We start from the raw sequence: 17,287 nt of genomic DNA, 5'->3' as shown, positions 1-17,287 counted from the left end.
CTCTCTGTTACCGTCCCACATCCCCCGGTACTGATCCTGCCCTCTCTGGTACCGATCCTGCCCTCCCCGGTACCGATCCTGCCCTCCCCTGTGCCGCCCCACATCCCCTGGTACTGATCCTGCTCTCCCCGGTACCGATCCTGCTCTCCGCCGGTCCCGTTCTGTTCTCCCCAGTCCAAATCCCACCCCCGCCCCCCAGAACCGATCCCACTCCCCGATATTTCTCCTGCCCCATCCGGTCCCTCCCGGTATTCCCAGTCCGATCCTCCTTCCCCACCCGCTCCCCTCCGGTGCCCCCGGCCCGGTTCGTGCCACCCCTCGGTCCCGTCTCGCATTCCCCGGTACCAATCCCGGCCCCTCGATACTCCCAGGACACAAAATTCCACATCTGCCAGCACCAATCCGTCCCTTCGGTGCCCTCCCGTGTCCCCAGCACCAACCCCACACCCCCACATTGCCCCGGCTCCCGCTCCTGCTCCCCAAATTCCCACCCCACATCCCAGCTCCCACAGTCCCCCCATTTTCCAACTCCAAATCCCCTGCTCTGGGACTCCTGATCCTGCACCCCTGGTTCTTTACCCCTTATCCTGCACCCCAGGGACTGAACGAGCACCCCAGCAACTGGAAAAGCACCCTGGGAATGGCGGGCAAGGGGCTCAGGAGGGGGATAGGCACCCCAAAAGTGGGATGGGCACCTCGGGGAGGGCGGGTGAACACCCTGGGATCAGGATGAGCACCCCACAAGCTGGGCAAGCACCCCAAAAGTGGGATGGGCATCTAGGAGCAGGATGAGCACCCCAAAAGTGAGATGAGCACCCCAGGAGCAGGATGAGCACCCCAAAAGTAGGACGAGCACCCCAGGAGCAGGATGAGCACCCCAAAAGTGAGATGAGCACCCCAGGAGCAGGATGAGCACCCTAGGAGCAGGATGAGCACCCCAGGAGCAGGATGATCACCCCAGGAGCAGGATGAGTGCCTCAGGAGCAGGATGAGCACCCCAGGAGCAGGATGAGTGCCTCAGGAGCAGGATGAGCACCCTAGGAGCAGGATGAGCACCCCAGGAGCAGGATGAGCACCCCAAAAGTGAGATGAGCACCCCAGGAGCAGGATGAGCACCCCAAGAGCAGGATGAACACCCCAGGAGCAGGATGAGCACCATAGGAGCAGGATGAGCACCCCAAAAGTGGGATGAGCACCCCAGGAGCAGGATGAGCACCCCAGGAGCAGGATGAGCACCCCAAAAGTGGGACGAGCACCACAGGAGCAGGATGAGCACCCCAAAAGTGGGATGAGCACCCCAGGAGCAGGACGAGCACCACAGGAGCAGGATGAGCACCCCAGGAGCAGGATGAGCACCCCAGGAGCAGGATGAGCGCCTCGGGGAGGGTGGACGAGCAGCCCGGGATGGGGATGAGCTGGGTCAGCCCCCCAGTGGGGAGCAGGGTGAGCCCCCCAGGGCGATCCGAGGGTTTCCGAGGATGCCGAGGTGCAGACACAGCCCCGTCCCCTTGCAGTATCCCTGCCTGGGACGTTCCAGCCTGGGAATGCTGCAGTGGGAATGGGGATGAGAGGATCTGGTTCATCCCGTGCCGCTCCTACAAACCCATCCCCATCCTCTCACAGCGCTTCCAGAGCTTGTGGTATCTTCATTTTTTAACATTTTAAGTGTTTAAGTGTTTCCTGTGTCTGACGAGCTGCACAGGGACGCACCGGGTGACACCGGCATCCAGGCTCTGCTCCCTCCCCCAAATCCTCTTCCTCTTCACTTTTGGGGATCCCCTGCATCCAGGGCCTGGCTCATTCCCTCCAGGAATGACAGAGTCTCCTTCACCCCTTATCTCTGCCGTTGTTTTCCTCCCCCATCAGGATCATCCCAGGATGTTTTCCTCCTTCTCCCTTATTGCAAAACCCACATCCAGCAGAACTTTCCTCCTCAAAGCAGATAAATAAACCCCGGAAAACGGGGCTGACTCTGTGTCCCCGCTCTGCCCCCGGCCCTCACGTCACATCCCAGGGATGGGAATTTGGGGAGCAACCTCTGGAATCAACTCCAGCCCCGAGCCGGTCTCCCAAGAAAACAAACAAGCCAGGCTCTGGAATACTTTTTGTTTTCATCCTGGGAGGATGTTTGCGGGCTGAGTCCCTGGATGATGTAAATCCATGATCTCAGGATCCAGCCGTTGGTTTCCACCCTGAGATCGCCCCTTTCTCACGGAGCGCTCCGGGGAGCCGAGGCTCTCCGAGGAGGCTTTTCCCAGCCCGGCTTTCCCACGCTGGGCTCGGCTCCCGGGATCCGGCTCCCTCTCAGCCGTGCTGGTGGTCCTGGAGGTCACTGGCCACCAGCATTCCAACCTGGAAGAGGAGCTGAGCATCCCATCCGGCCTGAGCATCGGGTTGGGAATGTCCTTATCCCAGGAACCCTGGGTGGATGTCACCCGGCACGGGCACACGGATTCCAGCGCTCCCACCTTGGCCTGCCCGCCCTGCAGGGCTTCCTTGGCATCCTGGAGTGGCAGATGGGTGATGCTGAGGCCTGGCACCAGCACAGCCGTGAGGCTGGGGGACACTGAGAGCTGCCAGGAGTGTTCCTGGATCCCATCCTCAGCTCTCCGTGGCTTCCATCCCCAAAACCTGCACAGCAAAGAGCAGCCCGGGGTGTTCCCAGGATCTTTTCCCCCACGGAATCAGGACCAGCAGTCCCTCAGAGACCCCTGTGCAGTGAGTGACTGGCACTGGATTGTCCCCTGTGGCCACAGTGGCACCAGCCAGGGTGGCTGGAGGGTGGCACCTTCCCTTCCCAGGGGTGGGATCCCCCAATCCCAGCACCTCTCCAGGGATGGGATACCCCAATCCCAGCACCTTCTGGGGGATGGGATCCCCCACTCCCAGCACCTTCCCGGGGATGGGATCCCCCAATCCCAGCACCTTCCCAGGGATGGGATTCCCCAGTTCCAGCACCTTCCCGGGGGTGGGATCCCCCAATCCCAGCACCCTCCCTTCCCGGGGGTGGGATCCCCCAATCCCAGCACCTCCCCAGGGATGGGATCCCCCAATCCCATCACCTCCCCAGGGATGGGATCCCCCACTCCCAGCACCTTCCCGGGGGTGGGATCCCCCACTCCCAGCACCTTCCCTTCCCAGGGATGGGATTCCCCAGTTCCAGCACCTTCCCAGGGATGGGATCCCCCACTCCCAGCACCTTCCCGGGGATGGGATCCCCCAATCCCAGCACCTACTGGGGGGTTTTACTCTGATTTTCCCTGCCAGGACCCCCGAGGTCCCCACTGTGCCGGAAACCTCCGGAAATCGGGATACTGGAATTGTTGGACAAGGACCTGGGGGTTCTGCCAACTTTCTGTCGCCTCCTCCATCTGCTTTGCCCTTGGGGAGGAGGCTGAGGGGGTCTGGGGGTCAGGGAGGGTTTGGGAGTGGACACCCCGGAGCTGCAGGAGGCCTTGGATGGATGTCCCACATCCCAGCCAGCTGCAGCTGCGATTTCCCGGCAGGAGCAGCTTCCCTGGTGCCAGGAGTGGGGAAAGGATCCAGGTATGGGGCCTGGTGGTCCCCATTTTGGGGCTGGCATGAGGCCACTGTGGGGCTGGCGGGCTCCCATTCCCTGAGGGATTGGATAGGCTGCTCCATGTTCCTCCTCTCAGCTCCAGGCCAATGTCCTGGTCCCGATAACTCCTGGTCCTAATAATGCCAGAATCCCATCCTAATAAAACCTGATCCTACTAAAATCCTGCTCCTTGTAACTCCTGATCCTTATAGTGCCAGCATCTCAGGCCTAATAAAGTCTGATCCCAGTAACACCTCATCCCAGTAACACCAGTATCCCAGTCCTAACACCCCCTGACCCTAATAACACCTGATCCCAGTAACACCAGTATCCCAGTCCTAACACCCCCTGTCCCGAATAACACCAATATCCTGATCCTAATAATTCCTGATCCTAATACTACCAGCATTCCGCTCCTAATAACACCTGAGCTTAACAAAGCCCGACCCCAGCAGCAGCTCTTTAATCCCAAAAATCCTAATAATTCCCAATTCTTGCAGTGCCTGATCCTGATAACTCCTGATCCCAACAGCATCCCTGTCCTAAATCATCCCAGTGCTAACGATCCCTGTCCTCGGGCAGTGTCTGGTGGCCGCGGCTGCTTTCGGCACAGCCCGGCTCCAGGAATAGCTCCCAGACCTGATTCCTGCCCTTCTCCTTTATTCCGGCCTGGCAGAGGACAGACCCATTTTTCAGGCCAGCCTGGCTCTGGCAGCAGGACGGGGCAGCTCAGGTCAGGCAGCCACGCTCGGGGGAGGCTCTCCCGTGAGCCCCCAGGCTGTGGCTGCGACAGAAATTCCCCCAAAATTCAAGCTCGGAGCCCCTCAAGGCATTTTTAAGGCAGGGAGAAGGCAGGAGCTGGCGGGAGCGAGGAACTGGAACGGAGAATTGTGTTTTCTTTAAATGTCATGTTTTTTTAAGCTCATTTTTGCACTTGGGTTTTGGCGAAGCTGAGAAGACTTAAGTGACAAACCAGCTGTCCCCCGGCGCGGCACAGACACCCCCGCCCCGCCCCCGGCCCCGCGCCTGCGGCCCCTCCAGCGCCGACCCCCTGACCCCTCCGAGCCCCCCGCACCCCAAAATCGGGGTGGGCGGCGAGGGGGCGGCCGCGGAGGAGTCGCCGATGCTCCCAGGGGGCTGTTGGAGATGCTGCAAGGCAAAGCTGGTGCTGTGAGGGTGCTGCCGGGTGGGCGGGGGTCCCGCAGCCCCCCTGCCCACCCCGCGGGCTCTAAGCCCAGTAAACAGGGAGGAGGCTGCAGAGGATGCTCGCCGTGGTGCCCAGGAGGGAGCGGTCAGTCAGGGGCATGGAGATCTTGTCCTCAGCCTGGACAGGGACATTCTTCATCATCATCAACATCATCATCATCATCATCATTCCTCATCGCGGGGGACCCTGAGCCCCTCACGCACCCCCTGCCCCAGCCGGGTCCTCACCTGCCGGCGCTGGAAGGTCTCGACCACGGTGTCCAGCCCCGGGATGTTGTCCCTGTCCACGCGGGTCACGAGGCAGGCGCGGTGCAGCCGGGGTCTGTAGCTCACCAGCAGCTGTCGGAAGCCAAACCCGGGTCAGCTCCATCCCATCTCCCCCTTCCCGTGTTCCCCAGAGACCCCCACTCACATTCCTGTAATCATAGATGACCGTGGCCGCGTTCCCGTCTCCACTGTCCAGGTAGAAAGTGGCCGAGTCCTCTTCCCAGGCTGGCCCAGTCCACACCCCGCTCCGCAGGACCTGGGGGAGGACGAAGGGGGATCTCAGAGGCTCCGACAGCCCCTTCCCCCAGGCATCGGGGGGTCCCTTCTGCCGGCACCGGGGGTCCCAACTCACGGTATCGGCGTGGCGCTGCTCAATGCTCAGCCGCATCAGCAGGGCGCCGGCGATGATGAGCACCAGCAGGACCACCACGACCACCGCGATGAGCAGGCAGCGCAGGCGGCCGCAGCCGCAGCTCAGGAGCTTGCGGGGCAGGGAACAGAGCAGCCGAGGGACGAAGCACAGGGACTTCTTGAGGCAGCCGGAGCAGCTGGCGCAGCCGGCACAGCCGGGACACTTGGGACACTTGGGACACTTGGGACACTGGCAGCACTTGGGCAGGCAGCAGCATTTGGCGCAGCACCAGCTGCATTTGGTGCAGCATTTGGCGCAGCACGTGGCACAGGGCAAGCAGCAGCCTGGGCAGCAGCAGCCATTCCCCGAGTCCTGGGGGTGCGGGAAAGCGGGGGGAGATGCGGTCAGAGGGGTGGAGGTGGGAGCTGGGGGATGCAGGAGGGATTGGGGGTCTCATCCTGCCGCCCCCCGGCATCCCGCTGCCCCCGGGCACTGGGAATGCAGCATCCCATGGACCAAACCCCCGTCCCGGGAGCTGGTGCCTCGCTGGGATAAACTGGGCAAAGCCCTGTGCCTCGCCGGCCTCAGGGACACCCCGTTGTGGCAGGGACTCACCTCCTTTTCAAGCATCACCTGCTTCATGCTGCTCTCCATGGCTGCCTCCTCCTCCTCCTCCCATTCCCAGCCCAGCCTGGCCACCGGGACCTGGAATTTTATACTGGGGCACTGGGGTGGGGACAGGAGCGGCCCCTGTGAAGGTTTGGTGGCCCCAGGGTGCAGTCGGGCTCTGGCATGTGACCCACTCCACGCGTGTTTGCTGAGCGCCTACTCCCAGCTGGATCCCCCTGGGAACCTGCTGCTCGAGAGGCTCCGAGGGCACTGGGTCAAGGATCCTTGTCCCCAGGCATGGGGACTTCTCTGCTGCCCAGGAGCGAGGTGGCAGGGCCAAAGCAAACCCTCCAGGGTGGAGCATCCGGCCGTGGTGAGACCTGGCTCGTGTCCCTTCGCCAGCTCGGGCACCTGGAGCTGCTTGATGTGGCAAGGAACAAACAGGACACTCAAGATTTCCTGCAATCCGCAGGGATGGGGTGGGAACGGGGTGGGGAAGTGTCTCTGACCCTCATTCTGGGTCCCGAGGCCACTCGGACACCACTGCTGGTGGCTTTTGGGGCTGCCAGAGGCGCCCACAGCATGGATTTTTTTGGGGTGAGGGGGTCCCAGCTCTGGTCTGTCCCCCTCAGGTGACAGGGACACACTGCTGGGCCTTGGTTTTGCCCATCCACGAGCCCCTCCTGCAACTGGGACCCCCCCGGGCACACCTGAGACCCCCAACACCCACAGGCAGGTGTTGGGGGGCTGAATGCTGCCTGTTTTCCCAGGGTATCAAGGGCCACAAGAGTTCCTCGAGTGGCTCCTGGCTGTTCCCAGTCACTGTGGGAGCCCTTAGCACCTTTCCTGGCCCATGGCACCCTCTTGACCCAGCTCCTTATCACGGTCGAGGGTTTTTTGGGAAGCAGAGCCGCTGGCTCCGAGTTGGCACATGGGAACGTGCAATGTCCCTCCTGTTCCCAGCAAAGTGTCACCCCTCGGAGCTGTGACCCCCCCTTCCCTCCCGCCCACGGCAGTGATTTTGGGGACAGCACGGAGTTTGTAGCTCTGGAAAGATCAAATCAACTTCCAGGGGTCTCTTTTTCCCCTCCCAGGCTTCCCTGATTTTCGGTGCAGCACTTGGAAGCAGACCCAGAGCTGATGTGGGGTGAGAGAAGCTGGAATGAATGAATGAGAAAAGGGAGAGGATGGGGATGGGGGAGCTGGAGCAAGGAGATCGTGGTGTCCGTGGATAACCCAGGGCTTTGGTTCCCACTGGGGGCGTCACAGTCCCTCTGTCCCCACCTGCCTGGGGACTCTCCTGAAGGTCTGGAAGTGCAGAGGCTGCTCCTCACCCTCCATCCTCCAAACTGGGGGGCACAGGTGGGGACAATGGAAGGGCACAGGTGGGGACAGTGGGGGGGGAACAGGCGGGGACAATGGGGGGCACAGGTGGGGACAATGTAAGGGCACAGGAGGGGACAATGTAAGGACACAGGAGGGGACAGTGGGGGGGCACAGGAGGGGACAATGGGGGACACAGATGGGGACAATGGGGGACACAGATGGGGACAATGGGGGGCACAGGTGGGGACAATGGAAGGGCACAGGTGGGGACAATGGAAGGGCACAGGTGGGGACAGTGGGGGGGGAACAGGTGGGGACAATGGGGGGCACAGGTGGGGACAATGGGGGGCACAGGTGGGGACAATGGGGGCACAGATGGGGACAATGTAAGGGCACAGGAGGGGACAATGTAAGGACACAGGAGGGGACAGTGGGGGGGCACAGGTGGGGACAATGTAAGGGCACAGGTGGGGACAGTGGGGGGGCAGAGGTGGGGACAGTGGGGGGGCACAGGTGGGGACAATGGGGGGCACAGGTGGGGACAACGGGGGGCACAGGTGGGACAATGGAAGGGCACAGGTGGGGACAATGGGGGGCACAGGTGGGACAATGGAAGGGCACAGGTGGGGACAGTGGGGGGGTACAGGTGGGGACAATGGGGGGGCACAGGAGGGGACAATGGGGGGCAGAGGTGGGGACAATGGGGGGCACAGGTGGGGACAATTGGGGGCACAGGTGGGGACAGTGGGGGGCAGAGGTGGGGACAATGGGGGGCACAGGTGGGGACAATGGGGGGCAGAGGTGGGGACAGTGGGGGGGCAGAGGTGGGGACAGTGGGGGGCACAGGTGGGGACAATGGGGGGCACAGATGGGGACAATGGGGGGCACAGGTGGGGACAGTAGGAGGGCACAGACGGGGACAATGGGGGGCACAGGTGGGGACAGTGGGGGGCACAGGTGGGGACAGTAGGAGGGCACAGACGGGGACAATGGGGGGCACAGGTGGGGACAGTGGGGGGGCACAGGAGGGGACAGTGGGGGGCACAGGAGGGGACAATGGGGGACACAGATGGGGACAATGGAAGGGCACAGGTGGGGACAGTGGGAGCATGGTTTGCAATTGTGCTGCTGCCCCCCGTCTTTGATCCCTCCTGAACTCCTCTCACCCCAACATGAGGGATTCCTCTCCCCACCCTGCACCCCACAAGGGGACACCCCTGGGACACCGTGTCCCTGTCCCCAGCACCCAGGAAAGGCAAGAACATCACTTGGAGGCAGGGGCACAGGCTTTACTTTGTAGACAGAAGCAAATCCCAGAGCAAATCCCACTTTGTTTTTTATGGCGCGAGCAGTGGGAAAGCCGCGGTGCCAAGCGACAGCTGGCGGGGTGGCTGTCCCCGGGATGGGGGCGAGGAGGAGGAGGAGAGAGATTCCCGGGCATCCCGCCTGGAAGGCAGCGTGGGGGACAGTGACACCCCCATGTCCCATCCCACTGGGAGCCTCCTACACCCAGAACACGGGGACGGTGCTGCAGAGGATGTTGATGGTGGTGCCCAGGATGGAGCGGTCAGCCAGGGGCGCGGCCTTGTCCCCAACGCCCTCATCCTGCGGGACAGAGAACGGAGCAGGGGTCGCCACCCTCGGCAGCCGCAGCGTCCCCTCCACAGGGGACAAACCCCCCGCCCCACATTTCCCAGGATGCAGGGCTTGGGCTGCGCTGAGCCCGGAGCGGCTGCACCCCCATCCCAGCGGGGTGGTCGTCACTCACCTGCCGGCGCTGGAAGCTCTCGGTGACCGCGTCCAGCCCCGGGAAGTTGTCCTTGTCCAGCCGGGTGATGTAGCAGGCGCGGTGACGCCAGGACCTGTAGCCGACCAGCAGCTGTTTGCAGACAGAGCCGGCTCAGCTCAGCACCGTCCTGTCCCCATCGCGCCCGTCCCCAGGTCCCCTCGCACCTTGCTGTACTCGAACACCACCGTGGCCGAGGCGTTGAGCCCGTCCCGCACCGCGAACGTCCCCGTCCTTTCCTTCTTGCTCATGGCGAGCTGCTGGGGGGTCCCCTCGCCATCCAGCCCGTGGATGGTCATTCTCAACACCTGCCATGGGGGAGAGGGCTCAGGGAGCTCCGCGGGGGCCGAGCTCCGTCCCTACAGAGCTGCCGTGCAACCGGAGCCGCTGGCACCGCGGTCCCCTCCTGCCCTCACCGTCTCGGCGTGTGACTCGCTGAGGTGCAGCCCCAGCAGGAGGAAGGTGATGTTGACCACCACGAGGGCCACCACCACCAGCGCCACCACCAGCAGGAGGCTCCTGAGCTCGTGGGGGATGCAGGGCAGGCGCGGGGACTCCGTGTACCTCTGTTGGGGACACAGGGGGACACCAGGCTGAGCCGCCGGGGGTGGCAGCGGGGCTCAGCCCCGCGCCCAGGATGGGTGGTGGGTGCTCCTTACCGGAGGTGCCTCCTCCATCAGCGCCTCTTTGGAGCTGTCCTCCATCTCTCCGTGTGCTCCCGTCCCTTTGCCAGCCGCAGCCGGGGGCTTTTATAGGATCGGGGGTGGCCGGGGAAGGCTGGGGCCACTCCAGCTGCCGAGGTGCCACTTGTGCTGTTTGCTGAGCCCCGAGAAGAGCCAGGGAGGGGACACAAAACCTCCGGGAGCCCTTCCCTGGCATTTGTCCGGCAGCGGTGGGGGTGCCAAGGCAAACAGTGGGCAGTGCCCGCCCTCCACACCCAGCCCTGGGCTGTGGCAGGAGGGGCCCCAGCACCCCCAGCACGTTCCCGGGGCGGGGGGGCTGCACCCCTGGTTCTGCACGGGCAGCTGTGCGTGCCCCCCCCCGGGGCGGGGAAGGAGCTGGCTGCACTCATTGTTCCCGGGGGCGCCGTGCCAGGGACGGCGCAGATGGCATGGGAGAGATGGGTGCCTGGGACGGACGGGTGCCCGGGCTGGCGTGGATGGGTGCCCGGGCTGGCGTGGATGGGTGCCCGGGGTGCTGCAGCCACGGCGGGCGCGGGCAGCGCTGCAGCGCCGAGGCGGAGCAGGCACTGCGGGGGTGTCACCCCCGCCCTGTCCCCCCAGTTCTGCGCACCCCGAGAGCCGCCGGTGGAAGCGAAGAGGAAGCTCGGGTGTGCTCGCTGCCGGGGACACGCGCGCACGGACACGCGTGCACGGGGATGCTGGCGCTGTCACTCAGCCGCATCCCTCCCTCCCTCCTTCCCTCCTTCCCTCCCTCCCTCCCTCCGTCCCTCCCTCCCTCCCGCAGCACCGGGCATGCTGTGCTGCAGAGCCGCGGGTCAGGCGCCCGCAGCCTCCGCCGCTTCTCCTCAACACTGAGATCCCCGGGGAGAAAAAAAATTAAAAAACGTTTTTCCACAGCTCCCGGGCACAGCGGCGCTGGGAGCAGCTCCCGGGATCAAACAGGGATAAGGCCAGGGCGTGATGGAGCTGCGGCGAGGGAGGAGGATGCTGAGGGACCAGCTCCCTGCTCGCCTCCTCCTCCTCCTCGCCGTGGCCTGGCTCTGGCTGCCGGCGGAGGGGCGGCGGCCCCCCCGGCCTCCCCCTTGTCCCCCGACCTGCTCCTGCACCCGGGACACGGCTTTTTGCGTGGACTCCAAGGCTGTGCCCAAGAACCTTCCCCCGGAGGTCATCTCGCTGTGAGTACCGGGGGTGGGGACAGCGTCACATCCCAGGAGTGCAGGGCTGGCAGGGGCTGCTGGCTGTCCTGGAGGGGCAGGAACACCCCGGCTGTGCTGCACAGGGGGACAAACACGTGGCAGGGCGGGGTTCGGTCAGTGTGGGGGGCTCTGGGGCGAGGAGGAGGCTGCGGACAGCCCGGGACCTGTGTGTGTGTTCTGCGGCGCTGGCACACGCAGCCATCCATCAGTGCCAGGCAGAGCAGGGCTGCAGCCTGTCCCTGCCGCGACCTTGGGGACCAGAACCCCCAGGGGGACACGGCTGTGACCCTGGGGACCAGAACCCCCAGGGGGACACGGCTGTGACCCTGGGGACCAGAACCCCCAGGGGGACACGGCTGTGACCCTGGGGACCAGAACCCCCAGGGGGACACGGCTGTGACCCTGGGGACCAGAACCCCGAGGGGACACGGCTGTGACTTTGGGGACCAGAACCCCCAGGGGGACACGGCTGTGACTTTGGGGACCAGAACCCCAGGGGACACGACTTGGGGGGGTGGTCCTGATGGAGGTTCCCTGGGGACACGGCTGCCCTCCGGACCCTGGCACGGAGGCGTGTGGCAGATGTGGGTGTTTACACCCGATTGTATGTGCTTACACACACGTCCTGTGTATGTGTTACACCTGTGTGTGTGTGCTTACACAACCATTCTGAGTGTTACACCTGTGTGTGTGTTACACCCGTGTGTATGTTACACCTGTGTGTGTGTGCTTACACAACCATTCTGTGTGTGTTACACCCGTGTGTGTGTTACACCCGTGTGTGTGTTACACCTGTGTGTGTGTGCTTACACACCCATTGTGTGTGTTACACCTGTGTGTGTGCTTACACAGCCATTCTGTGTGTGTTACACCTGTGTGTGTGTTACACCCGTGTGTGTGTTACACCTGTGTGTGTGCTTACACACCCATTGTGTGTGTTACACCTGTGTGTGTGTTACACCTGTGTGTGTGTGCTTACACACCCATTGTGTGTGTTACACCTGTGTGTGTGTTACACCCGTGTGTGTGTTACACCCGTGTGTGTGTTACACCTGTGTGTGTGCGCTTACACAGCCATTCTGTGTGTGTTACACCTGTGTGTGTGTTACACCTGTGTGTGTGTGCTTATACAACCATTCTGTGTGTTACAGCTGTGTGTGTGTTACACCTGTGTGTGTGCTTACACAACCATTCTGTGTGTGTTACACCTGTGTGTGTGTGCTTACACAGCCGTTCTGTGTGTGTTACACCTGTGTGTGTGTTACACCCGTGTGTATGTTACACCTGTGTGTGTGTGCTTACACAGCCGTTGTGTGTGTGTTACAGCTGTTTGTATGTGCTTACACACCCGTTCTGTGTGTGTTACACCTGTGTGTGTTACACCCGTGTATATTACACCTGTGTGTGTATTACACCTGTGTGTTACACCCATTAGTGTGTGTTACACCTGTGTGTGTGTTACACCTGTGTGTGTGTTACACCTGTGTGTATGTGCCTACACACCTGTTCTGTGTGTGTTACACCCGTGTATATTACACCTATGTGTGTGTTACACCTGTGTGTCACACCTGTGTGTGTGTTACACCCATGTGTGTGTGCTTACACACCCGTTCTGTGTGTGTTACACCCGTGTATATTACACCTGTGTGTGTGTTACACCTGTGTGTCACACCTGTGTGTGTGTTACACCCGTGTGTGTGTGCTTACACACCCGTTCTGTGTGTGTTACACCCGTGTGTAAGTTACACCCGTGTGTATGTGCACATGGCCCAGGGCCAGGGGCTGTGGCAGGCCGTGGGCAGCCTGCGGTGGGTGCCAGCCCCCTGCACCTCATCCCCTCCGTGTCCCCACATGGGGCAGGGGCTGCCGGGGTCCCTGCGGACCCCTTGTGGGCTGCCCCGGCAGAGGACAGACCCCAGCGGGTGACCCAGAGCTGGTGCTGGGGGACACGGGGGTGGCAGTGGCAGAGGACAGACCCCAGCGGGTGACCCAGAGCTGGTGCTGGGGGACACGGGGGTGGCAGTGGCAGAGGACAGACCCCAGCGGGTGACCCAGAGCTGGTGCTGGGGGACACGGGGGTGGCAGTGGCAGAGGACAGACCCCAGAGGGTGACCCAGAGCCGGTGTGCGGGGACACGGGGGTGGCAGTGGCAGAGGACAGACCCCAGCGGGTGACCCAGAGCCGGTGTGGGGGGACACGGGGGTGGCAGTGGCAGAGGACAGACCCCAGCGGGTGACCCAGAGCTGGTGTGGGGGGACACGGGGGTGGCAGTGGCAGAGGACAGACCCCAGCGGGTGACCCAGAGCCGGTGTGGGGGGACACGGGGGTGGCAGTGGCAGAGGACAGACCCCAGCAGGTGACCCAGAGCCGGTGTGGGGGACACGGGGGTGACAGTGGCAGAGGACAGACCCCAGAGGGTGACCCAGAGCCGGTGCTGGGGGACACGGGGGTGGCAGTGGCAGAGGACAGACCCCAGCGGGTGACTCAGAGCCGGTGTGGGGGGACACGGGGGTGGCAGTGGCAGAGGACAGACCCCAGAGTGTGACCCAGAGCCGGTGTGGGGGGACACGGGGGTGGCAGTGGCAGAGGACAGACCCCAGCGGGTGACCCAGAACTGGTGCTGGGGGACACAGGGGTGGCAGTGGCAGAGGACAGACCCCAGCGGGTGACCCAGAGCCGGTGCTGGGGGACACGGGGGTGGCAGTGCCGCCATCCCCTCGGCTGAAGCTCCGTCTCTCCCGCAGGACGATGGTGAACGCGGCCTTCACGGAGATCCGCGAAGCGGCTTTTGCCCACATCCCGTCCCTGCAGTTCCTGTAGGTGTCCCGTGCCCCCGGAGCTCCCCTCGCTGCCCCCGCCCAGCCCGGCGCTGACGCCTCCCCCCTCTCTCTCTGCAGCCTCCTCAACTCCAACAAGTTCACACTGATCGGGGACAACGCCTTTGCCGGGCTCTCGCACCTGCAGTACCTGTGGGTGACACGGGGACAAGGGGACATGGGGACACGGGGACATGGGGACACAGGGACAGGGAGGGTGGGGGGATCCTCGGGGTGGTCCCATCACCATCTGCTCCCGTTTCAGGTTCATTGAGAACAACGACATCCAGGCGCTTTCAAAGGCCACTTTCCGCGGCCTCAAGTCCCTGACGCACCTGTGAGCACCTGGGGGACACTGCGGGGGTGGCCCTGTCCCTTTGTCACCGTCAGGGACATGTCACCTCCACAACCCTTCTTGTCCCCCAGGTCCTTGGCCAACAACAACCTGCAGACGCTGCCACGGGACCTCTTCAAGCCGCTGGACATCCTGAGTGACCTGTGAGGCTGCCACAGCATCGGGGACCCCCGGGGACACCGGGCTGGGGACAGGGTGACATCCCAGGGGCTGGGGCAGGGTGCTGTGTTCTGGAGGTGACCTGGTGCTGGCAGGGACCCCCAGGACACTGAGCTGGGGACAGGGTGACATCCCAGCCAGTGCTGGGGGTGACCCGGTGCCATCCCTGGCAGAGACCTCCGTGGCAACACGCTGGCCTGTGACTGCAAGATCAAGTGGCTGGTGGAGTGGCTGGAGAGCACCAACACCACGGTCCCCGCCGTGTTCTGCAGCAGCCCCGGGCAGTTCGAGGGACAGCGGATCCGGGACCTGGCGCTCGGTGACTTCCAGTGCATCACCACGGGTAAGGCGCCACGGTCACCTGTCACACGTCACCTCCCTCCTGGGTGTTCACACCCTCACTGCCGCCTCTCCCTGCTCCAGATTTCGTGATGCACCAGGTCCTGCCCTTCCAGGCGGTGTCGGCCGAGCCCTTCACCTACGCCAGTGACCTGTACGTGGCGCTGGCACAGCCGAGCGCCAGCAGCTGCTCCATCCTCAAGTGGGACTATGTGGAGCGCAAACTCCGCGACTTCGACCGCATCCCCGGTGAGGAATTGGGCTTGGAGTCCCCTCCTGGGCGGGCAGCCCATTTGGGGTGGCCTGGGGCGGGCACAGCCCCGGCGTGACGCGGTTTTGTCGCCAGCTCACTCGGCGGTGCACTGCAAGCCCATCGTGGCGCAGGAGCAGCTCTACGTGGTGGTGGCGCAGCTCTTCGGTGGCTCCTACATCTACCGCTGGGACACGGCCGTGGACAAGTTCATCAAGATCCAGGACATCGACAGCCAGAAGATCCGCAAGCCCAATGACATCGAGGCCTTCCAGATTGAGGGCGACTGGTACTTCGTCATCGCCGACAGCTCCAAGGCGGGCTCCACCAGCCTCTACCGCCTCAACCAGAACGGCTTTTACTCCCACCAAGCCCTCCACGCCTGGCACCGCGACACCGACGTGGAATATGTGGAGAACGATGGGAAACCCCGGCTGATCATCTCCAGCAGCTCCCAGGCCCCCGTCATCTACCAGTGGAGCCGGGCGCAGAAGCAGTTCGTGCCGCAGGGCGAGGTGGGTGAGATGCTGGATGTGCAGATGGTCAAGCACTTCAGGGCCAAGCGGGACCAGTTCCTCTGCCTCAGCCGCTACATCGGCGACTCCAAGGTGGTGCGGTGGGAAGGGCAGCGCTTCGTGGAGGTGCAGACGCTGCCGTCCCGCGGCTCCATGGTGATGCAGCCCTTCGCCGTGGGGCAGCGGCAGTACCTGGCGCTGGGCAGCGATTTCTCCTTCACCCACGTCTACCTGTGGGAAGAGGAGAAGCAGAAGTTCGCCAAGTTCCAGGAGCTGTCGGTGCAGGCGCCGCGGGCGTTCCGGGCGGTGCCGGCGGCCGACGTGCAGCTGCTGCTGGCGCCCAGCTTCAAGGCCAACACGCTGGTGTACCGGCACGTGGTGGTGGACCTCAGCCTGTAGCCAGGGAGCCGCCGGACATGCATGTGCCCACCACCCCTTGCTCCCTCCCTGGGCACCCCCTGTCCCAGCCCTCCACCTTCACCCAGCCTCACGGTGCCTCAGTTTCCCCACAGTGCTCCCGGTTTCACCCTGTGGCACGCAGGGAGGGAGGGGGGGTGGGTGGGGAGGGTCTTTGTTTGCTCGGGCCATGGGCTGGCAGCTGGTGGCAGGAAAGGAGAGGAGATGGTGGGCAGGGATGTGGCAGGAGGGGTGCGGGTTCCCAGGACCCTGAGGGACTTTGGGATGCTCCAAAGTGGATGGGATGGCCAAGGTGGGTGGGGTGGGATGCCCCAAGGATGATGGGATGCTCCAGGATGCTCCAGAATGCTCCAGGACGCTCCAAGGCGAATGCAGAAGGGATGCTGAGGATGATGATGGATGCTCTGATGACGATGGGATACTCCAGGATGCTCCAGGATTCTCCAGGATGTTCCAAGGACGAGGGGATGCTCTGAGGTGGATGCAGATAGGATGTTGAGGATGATGATGATGGATGCCCCGAGGATGATGAGATGCTCCAGGATGCTCTGAGGTGGATGCAGATGGGATGCTGAGGATGATGATGGATGCTCCAAGACCAGCGGGATGCTCCAAGGCGGATGCAGATGCGATACTGAGGATGATGATGGATGCTGAGGATGATGATGGAAGCTCTGAGGACAATGGGATGCTCCAAGGCAGATGCAGATGCAGATGCGATGCCCCGAGGACAGCACAATGCTCCAGGCCAGCAGCTCCCACCCCTCTCCGTGCATGTCCAGCAGCTCCCCGTGCCCACGGCCCCGCTGCCCAGCAGGACCCAGCGTGCCCAGAGCGTCCGTGCCCACCAAAACCCCCCCAATAAACACACTGTGACCCCCAGCCCTGCCCGTGTGTCCTTCCAGCCACGGCGTGCCCACCCTATCCCGCATTCCGCGGCACCAGCGAGCGGGAATTCCTCATTTCAGGGTGCTCCAGGCCCCGCACACGGGGTTTACTCCAGCAGAAACCTCAGCCCACGGTGCGGGTGGGAAGCAGGAGGTGTTTCCCCAGGGAGGGGAGTCCCCGCTGGACTGGTTTTCCAAGGGGAGCTCTTCCCTGGCTCCCAGGTGTATAAATATGCATGTGAAAAACCACCAATTAAATATCAAATAAAGATCCTCTCGCAGGTAACAGGCACCTCCGGGGCACGGATGGGTTTGGGGAGCAGGATGGCTTCTCCCAGGGCATTGCCACGTGTCCCTGCCTCAGTTTCCCTGGCAGAAAAAAGCAGATTTGAAAGGACAGGGAAGGTTCTGGTGCTTCCACGGTGGCCGTGATGGGGATGGGGAATTTGGGAAAGCCTGGATCAGTCTTGTGGCTACAGTGCCAAGGGGGAGGTGGCCCAGAGAGGCCATTCAAGCAGCTTTTATTTTCCTCAGCAGCATCTTTCAGGGCTCCACTGCAGTGGAG

General features: G+C 63.1%; 2 protein-coding genes across 2 annotated transcripts; one reads left to right on the top strand and one right to left on the bottom strand.

Moving 5' to 3' along the window:
- Nucleotides 1–4,589: 4,589 nt before the first annotated feature.
- On the bottom strand, nt 4,590–9,924 carry SFTPC (surfactant protein C). The gene is made up of 10 exons (XM_058859098.1): nt 9,765–9,924; nt 9,522–9,671; nt 9,273–9,413; nt 9,088–9,198; nt 8,827–8,924; nt 6,000–6,171; nt 5,385–5,756; nt 5,178–5,288; nt 4,994–5,104; nt 4,590–4,883 (listed from the first exon to the last, which is right to left on the bottom strand). The coding sequence occupies exons 1-10, from the start codon at nt 9,807–9,809 to the stop codon at nt 4,788–4,790; spliced, it is 1,407 nt and encodes a 468-aa protein (XP_058715081.1). The 5' UTR covers nt 9,810–9,924; the 3' UTR covers nt 4,590–4,787.
- Nucleotides 9,925–10,062: 138 nt separating this feature from the next.
- LGI3 (leucine rich repeat LGI family member 3) lies at nt 10,063–16,694 on the top strand. Its single transcript, XM_058859421.1, has 9 exons — nt 10,063–10,963; nt 13,729–13,800; nt 13,882–13,953; nt 14,066–14,137; nt 14,227–14,298; nt 14,488–14,657; nt 14,738–14,902; nt 15,000–16,312; nt 16,389–16,694. The coding sequence occupies exons 1-8, from the start codon at nt 10,749–10,751 to the stop codon at nt 15,815–15,817; spliced, it is 1,656 nt and encodes a 551-aa protein (XP_058715404.1). The 5' UTR covers nt 10,063–10,748; the 3' UTR covers nt 15,818–16,312; nt 16,389–16,694.
- The last annotated feature ends 593 nt before the right edge of the window (nt 16,695–17,287 follow it).

The sequence above is a fragment of the Poecile atricapillus genome, chromosome 29 (assembly GCF_030490865.1).
Source record: "Poecile atricapillus isolate bPoeAtr1 chromosome 29, bPoeAtr1.hap1, whole genome shotgun sequence".
NCBI lineage: Eukaryota > Metazoa > Chordata > Aves > Passeriformes > Paridae > Poecile > Poecile atricapillus.
This window is presented reverse-complemented; position numbering and strand designations above follow the sequence as displayed.